This window comes from Marmota marmota, unplaced genomic scaffold (assembly GCF_001458135.2).
Source record: "Marmota marmota marmota unplaced genomic scaffold, marMar, whole genome shotgun sequence".
NCBI classification, from domain to species: domain Eukaryota; kingdom Metazoa; phylum Chordata; class Mammalia; order Rodentia; family Sciuridae; genus Marmota; species Marmota marmota.
In genome coordinates, this window is record NW_025999842.1 from 28,804,629 (window position 1) to 28,824,047 (window position 19,419).

General features: G+C 34.6%; 1 protein-coding gene across 2 annotated transcripts in view; it reads right to left on the minus strand.

Moving 5' to 3' along the window:
- Window positions 1-19,419, minus strand: part of Ak9 (adenylate kinase 9) — a 127,348-nt gene that overhangs the window by 55,730 nt on the left and 52,199 nt on the right. For both annotated transcript variants that reach the window (XR_007342060.1, XM_048787325.1), the window contains exons 14-20: window positions 16,621-16,692; window positions 16,455-16,532; window positions 14,199-14,282; window positions 12,899-13,038; window positions 5,854-6,010; window positions 5,081-5,195; window positions 998-1,074 (exon numbers count right to left, since the gene is read on the minus strand). Coding sequence is in view for 1 of the 2 variants with exons in the window: in XM_048787325.1 (XP_048643282.1) it covers window positions 998-1,074; window positions 5,081-5,195; window positions 5,854-6,010; window positions 12,899-13,038; window positions 14,199-14,282; window positions 16,455-16,532; window positions 16,621-16,692 (723 nt within the window). In the remaining variant the exon portion in view is untranslated. The remainder of the gene's footprint in view (window positions 1-997; window positions 1,075-5,080; window positions 5,196-5,853; window positions 6,011-12,898; window positions 13,039-14,198; window positions 14,283-16,454; window positions 16,533-16,620; window positions 16,693-19,419) is intronic.

A 19,419-nucleotide genomic window follows, 5' to 3' on the forward strand; every position in this document is an offset into this window, starting at 1 on the left:
TTTTATGCCCCTAAGTTTTGGAGTGGCCTGTGGCATAGCAGAGAAAAATTGAAACAAATACTCTGCACTTCTTTTGAACTATTATCCTCTTTGGAAATCTGGTGAAACTTATGGACCTCTTCTCAGAATAATGTTTTCAAATTCATAAAATAAAATATATAAAAAACCAATAACATTGAAATCCAGCTATCAAGATTTAAACTATTTTTTTGTGCTATAGGAAAATTTTGCATCCTTATTAATGTATTAAAGAAAAAGAACTAGCTGCTGGTTTAATAACTGTTATGATGATGGAACAGTGATAAGCATAGACACAATATATAAAACTACAATATGAAATGAAAATATCTTAATTTCTACTGATAACAAAGTCAAGGTACTTCTAACACTGTTAAGGTTTATTGCCTGTATTAACAGTTGAAGGAAATACTAAATTGAGTTTTAAAGGTCAGTGAAACTATAGTTGGAATTAATTTTCCATTGACGTTCACAAACCCCTGAATTTTACCTATGGATCTCAGTTTGAGAACTACAGCCTTTAAAGAAACTTAAAACTTAGAAACTGAAAAGTAACAAAGTGTAAAGGCACTAGGCAAAGTGAGAGTTTGGCTATTTTCTCAGCCCTTGCAGGATTGTTCTGGGAGAAGTAATTCTAACTGCCATGTGTTACCCATGAGAAGCAACCATTTAAAGACATTCTACACATGCTGTTCCTCTGTATATACATATTCTTGAGATGCAAGAGTATGTATCTATGTTAGGAGTCTTTTTTCTCTGAGTCAATGACTCCAGTAACCATATAATTTATTATCCAAATTTAAATTGATTGATAACAAAAGCAAGTACTACAGACATAACCATAGACATAAACCTGGACTCATAGGCAAACTAGAAAATGTGATTGTCCTGTCTATAATTCACTTCAAATAATGTAGTTGCTTGTAGTAACAATACAAGATTAAGTGACACATTATTAGTCATATCAATCTGTGTTTGCCTTTTGCTTTCTTGTTTATGGCTTCCAATAGCCTTTGCTTTTCTTCTTCTATTCTCAATTCTTCTTCTTTGGCTCTTCTGAAATGAGAAGATCCAAAATTTTATTATCCTTGGAAATTTAGACATCTTACCTTATTATAGAATTAAATGCTTATAGTGGTAAAAATAAAAAGACTAAATTGTTTATAATATTCATTATACTTTTTATGTTACAATGTACAATTTTAAATTACTCGAGTTAATTTTCAGTTGTTGCGATTGTTGTTTTGGTAGGAAAAACTGGAATGTTATATTTTAAATAACTTTGGCTAGTAACTAGGAAACTTATCAAAAGTAATAAAGGACTACTTAACTGTAAGTTCAAAGGCAAATGGGAGGATTTGTAACATTTTTATCTGATTAAATGAAAAATTTTCACAATATAATGCTAAGTGGAAAAAAAGGAGAATATAAAACAATGTGTAGTACGATTTTAATTTTATATTTAAGATGTATATAAATGAGGACAAAAAGACTAGAAGAAAATAAACTGTTAACAATAACTATCTCTGGGTAGTAGCATTAGAGTTTAAAATTTTCTTTAATTTTTTTGCATTTAAAAATTTTCTGCACTGAATAACTAGAAGTAAGTTGTAAGTTTATCTTTTTCATCAGGAAAAAAAGCTAATTGTTTTCTTTTTTTAACACCATTTTTTGGTATGGGGTTTGAACCCAGGGCATGCCAGACAGGTGCTCTATCACTGAGCTAGATCTTCTGCCCCAGTAATGGTGAAATTTAGAAATCTGGAATATGGAAACTTAAATATCTGGAGGAAATCTATTTCATTAAGGTCAAAGCACTAATTCTGCCTTAACAGTGGTAAAAATAGATAAAAGAAAAGTTAGTAAAATGGTGAAGAAATGCAATATTTATTAAAAATGAAAATTTTGTATACTTTTGACCTAGAAGTTCTATGTCTAGGTATTTAAACATAGGCATGCTACTGCAGAAGGAAACATAAGCATGTTGATTGCATCTTTTAAAAATTGTATCAAAAAATGATACCAAGTATTCACCAACTGGGGACAAGTTAAGAAGAGTTCATTCCTATCAGTAGCAAGGGCTGGAGCCACAGCTTCCCTAAGGCCTATCATTACTCTTTTATTTGGTTGTTCTTTGTGTCCATTTGTCCTTCCTTTGAAAATTAATTACATTTATTCTCTTCAGAAGATATTACTCCTCTTCTCCCAACAGGTCTGCTTTCTGTTGTGGATGATCTTCTTTCATTATATTCTAAATCCTGTGTTCCAGCCAGAAGTCTTGGTGTAATTTTGAATTCTCTGTTTGTGACCCAGGTCTGTGAGCTATAAAGCCCTCTTTCTGAACTCTTTTCCTATTGACTGTCCATGAAGGGGCAGTCATTTGTTCTACTTAGTTCAACAGGATTCTTTTTGAGATCTTCCTTATCTAAAGCCTGGTTAAACTACGTTGCTGCTAAGAATCTTAGGCCTTGCCAAAATGAGGAAGAATTTTGCTTGTTATTAAAAACTTCTATAAAACCATTTGTAAATACAATCAAAAGATAAACGATGATGACAGATATTATCTTGCAATTTGACTAGCAAATTTGGAAATAGATGCTGGAAAAATTGCAGAATTTAGCATGATTTTAGATATCTGACCCAAGATCTAATTCTTAATCCTATTAGATTTATCTTTTTTTAAAAAAAATTGTTCTTTTTTTAGATATATATGAGAGTAGAGATGGAGTTGGAGAAGATAATGCTAAGTGAAGTTAGAGAATCTCAAAAAGACGAATGCTAAATATTTTCTCTGATATAAGGTGACTGACTCGTAGTGGGGTAGGGAGGGGGAGCATGGGAGGAATAGACGAATTCTAGATAGGGCAGAGGAGAGGTGGCAGGGGGTTAGCAATGATGGTGGAATGTGATAGACATCATTATCCAAAGTACATGTATGAAGACACGAATTGGTGTCTTCAACCAGAGATATGAAATATTGTGCTCTATATATGTAATAAGAATTGTAATGCATTCTGCTGTCATGTATTTAAAAAATAAAATCAATTAAAAAAAAGTTATGTCAGATTCATTCTACTGTCTTTCCTATTCCCATTCCTTCTCTCTTCCCTTTAGATTTATCTTTTTTCTAACCAATTTTAAAGCCATTAACTGAAGTCTCTAAGCATTTCCCCCCTTTTCAATGGTGTTAGTTTTCATTGTACAGTATGTGGAAAAAAGTCTGCTTTCAAATACTCATGATTAAATTTTAAAAATCAACATATAATCATATATATTAAACGCTGGTCTTGTGAATGCCCAGCATGCATTCACATAAAATACATATATATAATCAATAATGTGATTATGTGCATATAACACATCTGTATGATCAACATAATATATATATATATATATATATACACACACACACACACACACACAACTAGGAAAGTCTGGGCAGGTATTTGACATTTAAGAAGTTTATAAATATGTGAAAATTTGGAATCAAAAGAATTAAAAATTGAAGATAGAAATAACTTAGAAAATTCCCTCTGGTAAGGAGAGAGTGAAAGCATAGTTGGAAGAAACAGGGGAAGGTATCTTTTTCTTTTTAAAAAAATTACATATATTTATTTTATATCTATTTTAAATTATCAGACTTTCAGTCTAGAAATCACATGAGCTTTGGTTTACTCTTATATTAAGATTTCATCTGTTCCCAAATATTGAACTATTTCTCATATACTAAAAAAAAAACTAAGTGTTTCCTTAAATATTAGCAGATTATTGCTCCATTTGCCATAAAAGTTTTGAAAGCTAAAAGTAAATCTAATAAATTTGTAATTATTTTTTGAACTAGTAATACTTTTTAGTCAATATATAGAAGAATGATTTTATTATTCATCAATTCAACTAAATTATACTTCATGGAGCTTGGGGTCAAGTTCCTAAGGGAATAACTAACTTAGATGAAGAATATACATTAAAAAAAAAACAACAAAAAAATACCTCTTCTGAGCTACACAAGTCAGTTTACTACCCCTATACAATTACCCACCTCCCATCTTTATAATTTAAATTTAGAGTTTGATGAGCTCTCCTATATCCAAGATCTAATTGCTAATATCTGAAAAGGAAAAAGAAAATATTTGAGAATGTTCCTACAGGTGCCATCATTAATAAATAGAAATGTACGCTTAAATGTCTATGTCTTATTGCTTCAGGTACAAACTGAAATTTAGTATTTGAAGAGCATGTTTATCAAAGAAGAACAATTAACAAATTAAGTCACTGTTTCTTTTTAAATTTTATTCCTCAACCCGAGGAACTTCATATGTTGAAGTTTAATCTTGATCCTAGCTATGAACAGATAAATATGTATTCATACTTTTTAAAACTTCCATTATACCCAGATACAAGAATAAGCCCTCGGGGCTGGGGTTGTGACTCAGTGGTAGAGTGCTTGCCTGGCAAGTGTGAGGCACTGGGTTGGGTTCTCAGCAACACATAAAAATAAATAAATAAAAATAAAGGTTCATCCACAGCTAAAAAAAAAAAAAAAGACTTTAAGAAAAGAACAAGCCCTTGATGTTAAAACTGTCAAATGGTCAAATGTAAATAACTAGTTCTTGTTTCTCCTTATGTAGTTTTCAGGCTTTGGAATTTAGATACATCACACAAAGAATATATTTGTTTACTTCCTATCAAATTATTGCTTCAGTTTGTAGATACTTGTTAGCAAAACTAAGGCAGAGACAAATATCATAATATCTCTCTGTAGGGTGTGTGTGTGTGTGTGTATGTGTGTGTACACATATCTGTGCTCATTGTTTTAAAGCATCTTTTGAGAGTGGATAATTGATTAAGTTTGCTATGGGCTGCGAAAGCGTTCACAACTGTGTTCTTTAGAAATTCTGAAAGTATTTGCAAAATCACTGTTTTTCTCAGAATTAATTAGAATCGGATCTAATTATGAGACTATCTTTTTGATATTAGAAATATTTCACAAGTGTAGATTGTAAGAAAATGCAGCTACAATGGATACATTGACCTGTTTCATCATTCTAGACAGATACTTTACCTTTCTGCTGCTTCTTCCTGCTTTTTCTTTTGTAGTTCATCTAATAATCTTTCTAAAATCTTAGCATTGATTTCAGATTTATGCCTTAGATATATTCTGTTAAGTAAACATTTTCCTGAAATATAAAGAGAATAATATTAATTTTGAAGCTGCATAGAGTAAAATACATTTTGGAAATTAACAGCAAAAAGTTATTTCTGCCTATATCCAAATATATTTTCCTTTAAAGATTTATCTAAAGAGAACTTAGATTCTTTAAAAAAATTCTTTTTGAACTTAGATTATAAAAGACTGTCTTAGTATGTTTTAAAAAGGTATATATTAATATGGTATAAATCATTAAAACATGAAAAAATTTATATTACATTTTTCCCCCTGGAAATTCTCCTTTCAAATATACCTATTTTCTTCAGAGGCAAAGTGACAGAATAATGAAAAATTAACATATTTATGTAGCTAATTGCCCTCGGTCTTACATATCATTCACTTAGAAGTTGTAGCTTCTGATTTAAAGGGGGTGTTAAATTGCTAGCTCTAAAGAACAGTTACAATTACGAGGGCCTGCTGGAATGTTCAGCAAGCCAGCACATCATCCCAGGGCATCTTCTTGGTGGATGGAAACTTTATTTTGTGCACCAGTAGTTCCTGAAGGGATTGCTGGGGCAGTATTTATACTTAAGAAGAATGGAAAGTTCTCCATTCTGTATTTTAAACAAAACTATTATCAGCAATAAATTTCCACTTTCAAATTTACATGATAAATATTTACCAACCATTGTTTTCTGTATCTGATAAAAGGATTACCAAATCAGGTAAAATTCCTTTATCAATTAAGGCAATCCACAGTTCCTTTATAAGAGGGCAGTTGCCCAAGATCCATCCTCCATTTTGGGGGGCTCCAGAAAACCTATCTTTATTTTCTTCCATCACCTGTGAAAAATTGCACACTGATATTACCATCATAGTTTGACAAGTCGAGGATTCTACCTTGATAGATCATTTTGTGGATCTCAAACAAGTATGTTTTGAGTTCTGACTTTGAGAAGAAAAAAGAAAAGAATATATTAATTTTAAAAGAGAAACAATTTTAAAGCAATAAAATTGTAAGTTTTAAGAGTTAAGAATGGGAAGCAAAAGCCTTTATTAAATAAACAATAATACATTTTTGCTATATATTGTTCAATATCATAGAATACAAATCCTTATCAGAAGGCCTGGGTGGGCCTGAGTCTGCATTTCTAACATGCTCCTGGAGATGATGGTACATGCACCACTCTTTGAGTAGCAAGGTCCTAGACCAGCACCCTCTGCTTTACACCCTTCAATGTGAGAGGGGACATTTATGGAGATGGTTTCTGAAAGCAGTAGGAAGGAAATGGGTCAGAACAAATATTGTAGGTGCTTATTAGGGAGTTCTGCTAACTTCTTACCTCCCTGTTCCAGTAGCAATAGCTTCAACACAAATATGAAAATTAGTAACGTGTAACTGTGAATGCACAACTCTGAGAACTCTAAACCAGCTTGTGTGCCATCAGGTATCATGGAATATTAGAAATCAAAGGGGAAGAAATGTCAAGGGGCCATGAGCATCCAAAATAATAATTTTTTTTTTTTTGAAATTTTATCTGAGTAAGCAGTGTTTTGAAAGAAAAAGAATTTCAAACACTTTGAAATGGTTAACATGAAAGGATTAGGAATCAAAAGGAAAAGCAACAAAGAAGAAACAAAAATGACTAATAAGATTTTACTGTCCAAGTTTAGAAGATACAAAATTAAAACACATTGAGATAGAACATAATTTTTCTGTTCTTTCAACTTTTTTTTGAAAAAAAAAATGGCTTCATAGTATTTTAGTACATGAATAAATCTTACTTTGTTTAAACATTTCCTTACTATTAAATATTCATCACTTGTACTTTTATTGTAATACTGTGATGAATATCTTTATATATTAAATCTTTCATATTTTTATAACATTGTGATGAACATATTTATATGAAACCTTTAAATATTATGTATTGCTTCAGGTTAGCTTCCTAGGAAACATGATTTTAAGATCAAAAAGATTGCATATTGTAAAGACTTTTCATATGTACTGCCAAAAACATCTATATCAATTTTTACTCTTTCAAACAGAGTTTGAAGATAACTATAGCATAACCACTTCACAAGTATTGTTTTTAAAAAACACTGTCAATTTAATAGGTGAGAAACAATATCTTATGGTTTTATTTTCATATTTTTATTGAAACAACCATTATAAATGTTTAACCATTTGCATTTCTTCTTTTAAAATGCTTATAGTCCTGGCTTGCTTTTATATTGTGGTAATAGATTTTCCCATTGATTTATAAGAAATTAATTTTATATTTATTTTATCTTCCCCAGTTTCACTTTTGCCTTAAAATTTTGATTTTCATGATATCGTTTTCTTTTTAGAACCCAGGGGTACTTAATCACTGAGCCATATCCCAGCTCTTTTTAATATTTTATTTAGAGGCAGGGTCTCTCTGAGTTGCTTAGGGCCTTGCTAAGTTGTTGAGGCTGGCTTTGATCCTCCTGCCTCAGCCTCCCAGAGCTGCTTGGATTACAGGGTGAGTGCTTGCGCCACCGTGCCTGGCCATGATTTCCTTATAGAAAGATTATATATACCTTGATAGATCATTTTGTGGATCTCAAAATAATCTCCCCTTTTTGCATTGCTGAGGATCAAATCCAGGGTCTCTTGCATGCTAGATAAGTGCTCTATTACTGGGCTATGTCCCTAGCCTGAGACACTCATTATTAAGTAGCCTCTCTATTGAGATTTTCTCTAAAGACTTCTTCTATTGCAGTTGCCTAGAGTTCTTGGTAGATATTGGATCTGGAATGTACTCCAAAGGCCCATATGCTAAAGGTTTGGTCCCCCGCTTGGTGCTATTAAGAGGTGGTGGAAACTATAAGAGGTGGGGCCTAGTTGGAAGTCACTGGGAGCATGTCCTCCAAGGGGACTGTGGGACCCAGGTTCTGTCTTCTTTCTTCCTTTTGCTTCCTGGTCATAAGGTGAGCATATTTGCTCTGCTACACACTCACCCTTCTCTTCATGATTTCTTTCCTAACCACAGTACCCAAAGCAACCTGGGCTAACTGATCTTGGACTGAAGCCTCCCAAACTGTGAGTCCAAAACAAAACATTTCTCTTTATAAGTTATTCAAGGTATTTGTTACAGTGATAAAAATCTAACACAATATTTGACCTTTCTAAGATCATTTCAATGGTACTATATTTTCTTCTAGTTTAAAAAAATGCCATTTTAACATTTAGCTATGGGGTTATTATTTTTATTTTCATATAAGTTGAGAATCTAAGTCCCCCCAACCAAAGCTAACTTTACCAACACTGAATTGACTGAATTTATCAATTCCTTCAGCACATGCTAATGTTTTATCTATACTGAGGTCTGTTCCTGAAGCTTCTCTGTGGTTCTGTTGATTCTTGTATGATGAGCAAATAGTATTAGGACATATTTTAGTAGCTAGTAGAGCAAGGGTCTCTTATACTTCTTTGCCAAACTGCTCTTATCTAATCTCAGCTATTGGTTCTTCCACAGGAACATTAGAGTTTGTTTAAAAAAATTTTTTTTTGAGTTTTTTATTACAAATGCATCAAATGGTATGTATTAGAATTTTGAAGGCATTAAAATATTTTTAGTTCTTTACAAAAATGCATCAAATGTATAAATTGAGAAAGATTTTTTTTAAATAAGATTTTGTCTTTACATACAAGAAGTTGTTATGTCTCTAGGTGTTGACATCTGCTTATGTTCCCATTTAAAGTGTAATACTTTCATTCATGTGGCTCTCTCATCTTTATTTAAAGTTTATTATTAGCTATTTTACATTTATTTTCCTGTCTTGTGTGGAGTTTTAAAAATTCATTTGGCTACGTTATTTCTGAACATGCTTATTAGCTCTAATTGCTTTTAGATTTTCTTGGATATTTTTTGAATAAAAACAATCAACTGCAAAAATGATTATATTTCTCCTCTGTTCCAATAGTTATTTCTCTTATTTATTACAAATTATTATAAGATTGTTATAAATTTCCATAGATCACTGAATTTAATGTGATCCTAAACTAGACCTTCTTTATCAGGTTAAAAAGACATTCTGCTGTTCTTAATGTGATAAAATGATTTATTGTGATAATCATTTGTGTTATTCTTGCTGTATTTTTTCCATTGTCACTCTGAGAAGGAAGCCAACCTCTCTGAACTCCTTTTTGGGAGAAGTTTGTGTGGCAGGGCTGACTGCAGGAGTTGTCTTTCTGACCTTACTTTGTTCCAAATGATTCTGCTGCAGGTGGAAAATTATCACTTACCAAAAACCAGTGGAGCAAAAGAAGGGAAAGGAAAGATTATTGGCTTGTTCACTGATTTCAAGGAAAGAGGTGGTTGACAGGGGAGGTCCTGCTATCACTGAAGTAGCTCAAGCTATTCAAGTCCAGGAAAGTTCAAAACTGAGCCCAGGAAAGGTTTGGGGGATGGGGGATTTGGGTGCCTGAGGTGGGGTGGGGAAGCAAGTTTTGGATGTATCAGTAGTAAGAGCTTTAGTTCAGGAATGTATGCAAGGGAAATCCCCAGTTGGATAATTGTGAGAGAAGATGGAAACCTTCCTTAGGATTTCATATCCTAAAGAATTTTAGCATGTTTGGCTAAGAAGAGAGATGTGAGACTCCAAATCTGGAAACTCTGCTCCTGGGGGAAGGGAACTGGCAGGGACCATCCCCAGGTGAACTGTGTCCACCCAGCTATTATTACCTGAGAGTTGTGGAATTGGGTTCTTAAGATCTGATCAGTTAAAAATAAAGGGTACTTTCTTTAGACATCTTCAGGGGAGGGATGAGTAAGAGAAAATAATGTTTCCAAAATTAGAATAATATTGTAATATATTATTCATCTTTTTATCCTCTTGTGATTTTAATAATAAAAAGTTTATTTTTCTGCATTAATGTTATTTCTAGATTCCCTTTTCTTTGCTATTTTATGTTTATATTCTCTCACTTGTGAATAGATGGATGGCAGATGGACATGGAACAGACGGAGACTGAAGGAATCAGAAAAAGTAGGACATGACCCAGAGGAAGAGGGGGCATAGAAGGATATATTAACTGCACCAAGTTTAAATATAAGGCAGAAATGGGTCAGAATAGAGATATAGAGATGTTAGCAAGAGAGAACCATGTGGAGAGGGAAGCAAAGCAAAACATAATGTCTGACACAGAGAGGGATGGGATGATAAGTGAAGCAGGTTGTTGAAGGATCCACACCGCCAGATTTCAAGACTATTGTAGTTAAGATATAAGGCACTGGCAGAGATAGGCAAATAGACCAATGGAATAGAAAACAGAGTCCAGAACAGACCACAGTTGGAAAGTTACTTGGTTTATAATAGTGGGGAAAGCATGATCTTTTCAATAAACAGTACTAGAGCAACTGAATATCTGTATTGGGAAATATGAACCTTGACCCTCATATTTTGATTTTCATTTGTATTTTTCTGATACAAATGAAAACCTTTCCATGTACTTGTTGGTCATTTGGATTTTATGATACATAAAAACTAGTTAAAAATGGACATTAGTCTAAATATGAAAGACAAAGCAAAGTTTTCAGAAGAAAATTTAGGAAGCTATCTTCCTGACCTTGGGTGGGCAAAGATTTCTGCATCAGGCCATACAGGTGCTAACTGTGAAATAAAAAGTTAATAAATTGGGCTGCATTGAAATGAACTCCTATTATTCAAGATAGAAGACATTTGTAAAGATAATTATAAAATGTCCAACAAAGTTCTCATATCCAGAATGCATAAAGAAATATAAGTTAAAAAGAGACAAACAATCCAATAAAATAATAACAATACAATATGGACAAATGGCTTCCCAAAGGAGTAGGCCTTTGTGAAAGAGCATATCTCTTCTTTTTAAAAATTAATTAATTAATTTTTATCTCCAGCTTCTTGTGAAAAAAAAATTCCAGCACATTGTCCCTAGTCTTTTCAGAAAAGACAATCTGATGTAAACTTTTATATTAAAATCCCATATGATTTACACCCACCATTACCAGAACTGCAGTTCATTACCCAAACACACTACATATAATTCTGTATTAAAAATGTTTTAGTAGTGCTCCCTGTAGATCTGTACCCTCCAGGATAAACTTAGAAGAGAATGAAGCACATTTTCAGTCAAGGGCAAAGACTTCCAGAGTTCCAAACTTGTCCCTCACTTATATGTCTCCTCTTCTGGGGTGTTTTGTCTCACCATTCAGGCAAAGATGGTGGCTCCCACCCTCATGGAATCCCTACACCTTGTATATATCTATTTGCCACTTAGCACAGTTACTAGTTTACGTATCAGCTCAGTCTTCCTACCTGGCTGAAAGCTTTTTAAAGGCAACGGCTGTGTGGAATTCATTTTCGGATCCCTGGTATCTAACATAATACTAGGTGCAGTGCTCATAATGTTTCTGAAGGAAAAAAAAACTGATGAAAGAACAATTTGAAGAGGCAGAAGATGTTAAAAGATCTGTATGGGAAGCTCAGAGGGAGTTGAGGAGCCAAGGAACCTAAGAGTCAGGAAGGCTGGTATAGCTGGGAGCTGGAGGAAACCCCCAATGCAAAGTGGTTCTATACGCTCATGTAGTAATTTTTTTTATTCCCACTGTAGAGAGCAGGCTGTGCCCTGCTTTAAGTTACTCCATGAAAGAATAGAACAGTAGTTTTCACCCTGAGTTCCTCCATTATAAAGTTACTCTATTATAAAGCAGTAGTTTGCCATGAATTACTTCATCTTAAGTATCAGTGCTGAGGTGGAATGACGCTTCATCTTGTTTGTACAAGTAAACAACCACCATCTATCTAGCACAACCATAAGGCACAAACTGATAAATAAATTCATCTTGCTAATAAAAATGGTGAACTGTGAACTTATGGAATTAATCAGAAGTACTCGATGCATGGGCATATCAAATTCATATCAGAAAAAACTGGCCGTGAGCTTACCAAGCACACCAGACCACCAAATAAAGAAAGCCCCTTACTCAAGGCTCATAATAGGAGGAGCACCCCATAACTGGACAGTGTGGAAAGACACAGATATTTTTGGCCTATGTTAATGACAGAGCTCACTCATGACACCACCTAATAATTTAAGTTTAATCACAGAGGAATTCAGAAGTACATTAAGAGCCCTAAAACTGCTTTATTGTGTCTTTGACTATTGCTCCAAATGCTTACGTAAGATCTCAGTCCAAAATCAGACCCTTACAAATATCCTGTCCTTTATAAATGAAAGATAAGTTTTCTGATTTACCATTAATATGACACAGAATTTGAGGCTTTCTTCCCACCTCTGTCAGTTGGACTGAAGAATTACATGCATGTCAACCAATCTTCTCCACGAACACATGTTCAGGGTGACTGGATAAAATTAGTTAGCCCTGGAGCAAACTTTGTCTAAATCTATGACTAGTTAACTCATAGATGAAATATCTAATCTTGGCACTGGTTTCATATGCACCATCTTTTAGCCTACTGAACTGAATCAAGGACAATCGAAGTTAATGAATTAATTTTAAAGCTATAAAATTAGGTCACACTTTTTTTTAATAATTGAAAACTTACCAAAGAGCATCAGTACTACTTTACACATAACAATGTTGATTACAAAATGTTCATGAGTCTACACCTTTAAATACTGTCAAGACTAAAACACACTAGAGGGACATTTTCCTAGTTATAGTTAAGTCAATGATAAAAATTAACAGATTGAATTATTACTTCTTTGAGGATTTCCTCCAAGATTTCAGCATGCTTTTCATAGGGATTTTCAAAGTTCATATCCGATGTTGCTTTTAGACTCTCTTGAAGCATGGAAATAACTGCTGGATGATCTGCAGTTACCTCTTCAATTGAATCTTCTATTGTGAATGAAGTAAAATAAGTTAATAAATTAAAGTCATTAGTACTTTTAGTGAACAATGAAACATGGTTGTTAATACTTGATCCAAGAATTTACTATTTTTATATAATTGCACATGCTGGAAGAAGGGAGAAGTATAAGGAGAAGAGATATTAAGTGAATAGGTAAGGGGACAGAAAGCAAGCAAGTTGTAGGGAATTGGGAAAAGAGGGGCGCAGGCTTGCTTTTCAAGTGTTATACTTGATTCTTGGTCTTGTTTGTTGTGGAAGTGCCTCTCTACACTTAGGCTGCACCCATTTAAATGTTCATCTATTCCTGCAGTGAGACAGGACTATGACAGCTCCACCTGACTCCCCTACCTCTGCCTTTCCAGTCATGTTCTTTAGCTGCTGTCCCAGGGATCTAGCCACTGGGACTCTGTCCAGAGCCCAGTTGATATTAGCCCAGAAAACCCCCAAAAGGGCCTTCAAAGAGCAGCTGCCTGTTGTTCTCCTTGCATTGAAGTGTCCTCAGGGAGGGCAAGAGTAGAAGAGTAGAAGAACCCATCATCTTCCTACAGTCATGGGAGAGGGGAGCATAGTGAGTCAAAAACATCTAGGCAAAGATGCTAAATGTAAAGCTGTTAGTTGTTCACTCAATATCCATTCTTCTATTCTTTAGTAATGTAACCCTGATTCTGTGAAGGCCAACAGTGTGCCTAGATGAGAAACTACATCTCCCAACTTTCCTTATAGCTTGGATGGTCAAAAAGTTGAAAGCACTATACACACACACACACACCCACACATATATATATATATTTATTTTTATTTTTTTTGCAAATTTCCTATCAACTTTTTAAGAGGGTTAATTCAGATGGTTTGTAAAGTGCCAGATTTTGTCCTTTGCTTTTAACCTGCTTCAGCAGCCATCCTGTGAACTAGTATGACAGCTACATGTCAGAAGAGTATCTTCCCAATACTCTTTTCACCAAGAGCACCTATCATATGCTATTTTATCATGTTTCTGTATGTGCAACTGTTCATAATACATGGAGTAAGTTGGGTAATATTGGTTTTTTTTCCCAAAAATCACACATTTCTCCCAAATTCTGAAGGAGGTATTTGTATTTTTAAGGACCACAATCTAAGAGAACCAAATTACCTACATATTACTTACCTGAGTCTAAATTCAAATTTTGATTTTGAATAGGATCTTGAGAATGCCTTTGCTCTGAAGATGTTCCATTGATTTCTTTCTCATCTGTGAATAAAACATTGTTAACAACAAAAGAACAGTATTAAATGAAAAAACATAGGTGGATTCCCAAGGAGGGCTTGTGATATGGGTCCAGGAACCCAAGATTTGCAGTCCTGAATTTTAATTTTTAATTCAAATGAGTAAACATATATGTCAGGAGGGCAAATAAAGATAATAACCTAACCTGCAGCAAAACTAGTAGTCATTTTAGTTTCATATAATGCCACTGTATCAAAATTGGAAAAAAAAAGTGCCCTTTCTGAGATGACTAACGATCTCTTAACTCCAAGAGGCTGTGCTTAATTCAGAGACATGAGGCAAAAAAAAAAAATGGGGGAGCCTTTGTATTAATGTACACTGGCAGGACTAGTGTCCATACCTCCCTAAGAGAGGGAATAGGCTGTCCAGGGGAAGGCTCTCTTTGTTGACTAGTGCTGGGGCTTCATAGCAGCAGAGATGGGGCTCCCAGCTGCCACTTGAGAGCCAACATTTGAATGTATGGGGCTGCCTTCTGTGAAGGCTGTGTGTATGTGTCAGAGAGTTGGGGTGCCATACACAAGCTTCTGACACTGCCCAGTTTAATTCCTAATAGGATTGAAATAAACAGCAGGAAAATACATCTCTCTGAATAGTAGGAGGAACTAAACCAACAAGCAAAAACAGCTCTACATTCTAAAATAAAACAAATTATAGATGCACTTAAAGACCAACTACAAAAAAGTTGGACCAGTACAAAACCACAAAAAACCACCAGAATATAAGAACACACACACACAAGCACCCACCCATTATCTCTGGTTGAGAGGAAGACAGTAAAGAAAGAAATCAACAATGGAAAAACAATGAATTGATTGCAAAAACTATGAAAAATACCTCTATGTACTTCAAAAACAGCAATGTGATTTAGAAGATAAACTTAAAAAATTGGAAAAAATATAAAAAATAAGAGACTAATATAGAAAGTTTATACAGAGACCATATGATTGATTCAATAATTTAGAAAAAAAGATCAAAAAACAAAAATGGTCACCTCAGAAAAGAAACAAATGGTAAACAAATATCAAAATAGTAAACTTCAGAAGTAAAAATTAAAATAACATTTCAGAGAAAATCTTTAGTAGGAATCAGTAAGAGGAGCCAATGATACATATTTTGTATATTACTGAGAACATAACTTGTAACAACTTTTATGTAAAAAAGACTTTGACTCTGTGTATAGCTCTAAATTCATTTAGTTAGTGATTCCACTTATATTAACATGCAGATAAATCTTTATATTAAAAAATTTGTTGAAACATTATTTATAGTAGCACAAAAAAAGAAAAGTAACTTAAATTTCCAACATAAAGAACTGATTAAAACTACTACCTATTCATATTGTGCAGTAATTTTAAGTGAAGGTTAAAGTATTTTCCAATGAAATAATATAATTAAATTATACACCTTAAGTCAAAAAAGGCAAAAGCAGTTTGTAATATATAGTTACATATAGTTATAATATAATTACATATAGTTATAATTATAATATTATAAATTATAAAATTATAGTTATATTATAATCATATAATGTTATGTAACATAATGCTATATGCTCTCTGTTAAAATATGAACAGAAAAATTGTATAAGGGCAAATAGCACAATAGATAAAGGTAAAATTTTACAGCCCAAATTATGTGTTTCTGCTGCTCTGATTCCAATGCATTAAAGGAAGTATAGAGCTTTTAAGAAAAATTTATAATTATACAATAATGATTATATAATGGTTGGAAATATTAAACATTTTTCTTTGGTCTCTACTTATATTATCTTCCCATTTTCTATGTTTTCCTATTCATTCTAGTCAATCTATTTTTCATCCGATAGCTGTTCAGTTTAACTGTAACAGAGATGCTAACTTTTTTTCCTTTTGAAGTTTTCAATTTTTGTGGTGATTTTTAAGCTTTGATATTAAGTATGCTCGAAGATAAATGGAAGGGCTGGGATTGAGCTCAGTGGTAGAGCGCTTGCCTAGCATACATGAGGCTCTGGGTTTGATTCTCAGCACCACATACAAATAAATAAAATAAAGGTCCACCAACAACTAAAAAAATAAGATACATGGAAGTAAGATCAATAAACATGGCATTAGCAGTTTACTTTATTACCATCTTTATCAATATAAGAAAATAAATTACCAAGGGTATTGTCTGACTTTCTTTTGACTTCTTCAGTGTCCTCTAAAGAAGTGCTTGTTTGAGATTCTTGACGGTGTGCTGCAGTAAAAGAATAAGATATTTTATCAGCTAATCTACTTCCATTGGGAAAGATGTAGTCAGTAACAGTGGCAACAGATTTCTTTACCTTCTTCATTAACTGCATCTCCATCCTCCTTTTTTTCCAATTCTTTTTCGAATTCTCTTAATTTTTTCTCAGCTGAAAGAGTTAATTGGCCTGTGTTAGAAAAAGGTAGCTGTAGGTAGGAAGGCTAGTATACTGACTGACAGCCTCTGCTTTCAAGTCAGGCAGACTTGGGGTTGAGTTCTGACCGTCACATAAGAGCTGTGGGCTTTGGTAAGTCACTCCATCGCTTTGTCTCAAATTCTAGTAGGTAAAATGAGGATCAATCAACTCTAAGCATTGCTGTGAGCATGGCTAGCACACAGGAAGTCTGCTCCACCTTTGCTTCTATCCTCTGAATTATATATTTTTTATGTTCAAAAAACCTCAATATTCTCTCCATTGACAAATTTTTCTTAAAAAAATAGATTGGGGCAAAACTGAACAGCAAAAAATTTTCAATGTTTGAAATTTTAAGAATGAAATTTCCTCAAGATTCAGGAAGATGGCAGAAGCGAGGTATGCAGTGAGTCCTGATATCACAACACGGAAAGGAGGCCGACTTGAGAGGTGGGTGACAAAACAGATGCTCTAAGGCTCAATACTACATACTCTGAGATCTGAAGAGACTAGAAGACAGGTTACCAGAGGAGAAAACAAAACTCAGAGTGCCTTAACTGCTCCTGCGGAGCCGGTGGGGAGGGGCATCAGAGAGAGAAAGATGGTGGTGGTGGAGGAAGAGGACAGTTTCTTAAGCTAATCCACTTAAAAACTGTTGCAAAGACAGCAAAATTTAAAACTCAGAAGGCTCCTTAAAACAGCACAAAATGCTTAAAACCAAACTGTGAAAAGAAAACTGAGCAGGAGTCTACAGCTGTCTTGTGGAGCCCATAGCAGACCAGTCACCCCCGTAAATTGCACTGGGATTCCACTGCCCAGATAGCTGCAAATGTAACCAGAGGGAAGACCCCTGCAGTGGGCCCTCTTAAGAATCTGGCCAGAAAGAACTTCTAGAAGAATGATTACTAGCTGTAGATCTCTAAAGCCCCCTCTCTTCCCCCTCCCCTGAACAAGGGGATTGGAGTGGGCTGGAAGGGACCTGGACTGGGGAGGTGCAGCAAGCCCCACTCAGTTGCTGCAACCCAGACAAGGGCAAAAAGCTCTGAGCAGGTTCCCTCTACTCAGACAGAGGCTGCGATGAAGCAGCTTTGGCCCCAAACAAGGGAAAGTTGATTCACCAGCCCCACTTCCCACCACTGGCACTTGACGGGAGGCACTGTGGGAAGACTTGGGATAGTTTCTAGGATCACAGCCCCACACCAGAGGGAAAGCTGCCTGAATACCCAGTAACATGCAGACCCAGAGGAAATTACCAGAGGCTATGCAGCTCAAAGGGGAGGATATCAGCCTAAATAGGTGCACAGCCTGAACTATGATTGCAACTGGCAAGTGACAGGGCATTGTTTGGTTACTTGTAGTCCCTTGTGTCAGATTTACTAAGCAGAGGGAATCAATGCCCATCCTTCACAACCTGGGGTGGCAGAAACTAGAATCCAGGTGAATGAACCACTAGAGACCCTCTACTACAACATCTCCGAGACCAGAGGCATCAGGGGGAATATTCCTGCACCACAGAACACCTGTGGAAAACTCACAACCAGTGTTCCTGCACACACAGACAGCAAGCAGGATCTTCACTACTGCTAAAAGAATCTAGCAGAAGGGAAGAGGTATACTGATGACCAGCAAACACAGGTACTTTAGAGACTATCCTAAACTTCTGCAACATTAGAATCAGTCAGCTCACAATACTGCACCCTCTGATACTATAAACAACTCTCATGTTAACCTTGATCACGTAAGTAATTCCTTCATTTAAATAATTACTAACCCAATAGCTGTCAGTTGTACCTCAAACCCATTTGAATGTATTTCATCAAATGGTTTAAAGCATTAATTGGAATCAATCTTCCTATCTTTGTTTTCCTAACTGCAGTCTGTCTATACCTGCTTCTCTTACCACTTACTCATCCTCTTTCAATATCTACTACTACCTCAAATAACACACATTAATCTATTACACTAATCTACATTGGTGTAAATTACCCTTTTATAGCCCCCCTTCTTCCTCTCTCTCTCTCCTTCTTTCACCCTCTCCCATTTGCCCAAACTTTTTTCCTACCTCCTTTTAGCACTCACTTAAGTTTATATTAACTTACTAAATTTAACTACCATTTTTTTACCTGTTCCAGAATTTATTATAGGTTTATACCCAAATTTGAGGAACCACAGAGAACAATTGAATAAGTTTTTTTCTTACAAGGTTGAATAGTATGAGGCTTGGCTCAGAAGTGATTACTGTAAATAGGGCTCAGTGGTATCTCTCTCTCTTTTTTAATTTGTTATTTTTAGTTATACATGACAGTAGAGTATATTTTAACATACATATACAAACATGGAGTATATCTTACTTGAATTAGGATCTGTCTTGTAGGTGATTCACTGTGGTGTATTCATATATGTACAAAGGGGAGTTATGTCAGATTCATTCCACTGTCTTTCCTATTCCTATCCTCCTCCATTCCCTTATTTCTCCTTTATCTAGTCCACTGTGCCTCTTTAGTGATATCTCTTAAAATGGAGCTGATATTGGGATCAGCAGAGGCATACATTGAATTAAAATATCATTATCTAGATATTAACCCAACCCAGGACTCTTAAGAAAAAGAAGCTCACATAGTTGTCCTTCACTTAAAAGAAGTCAGAACTATACTGATAGATCAGTATACAATATAAAAAAGCAAGGGAACAAACCAGCCCATA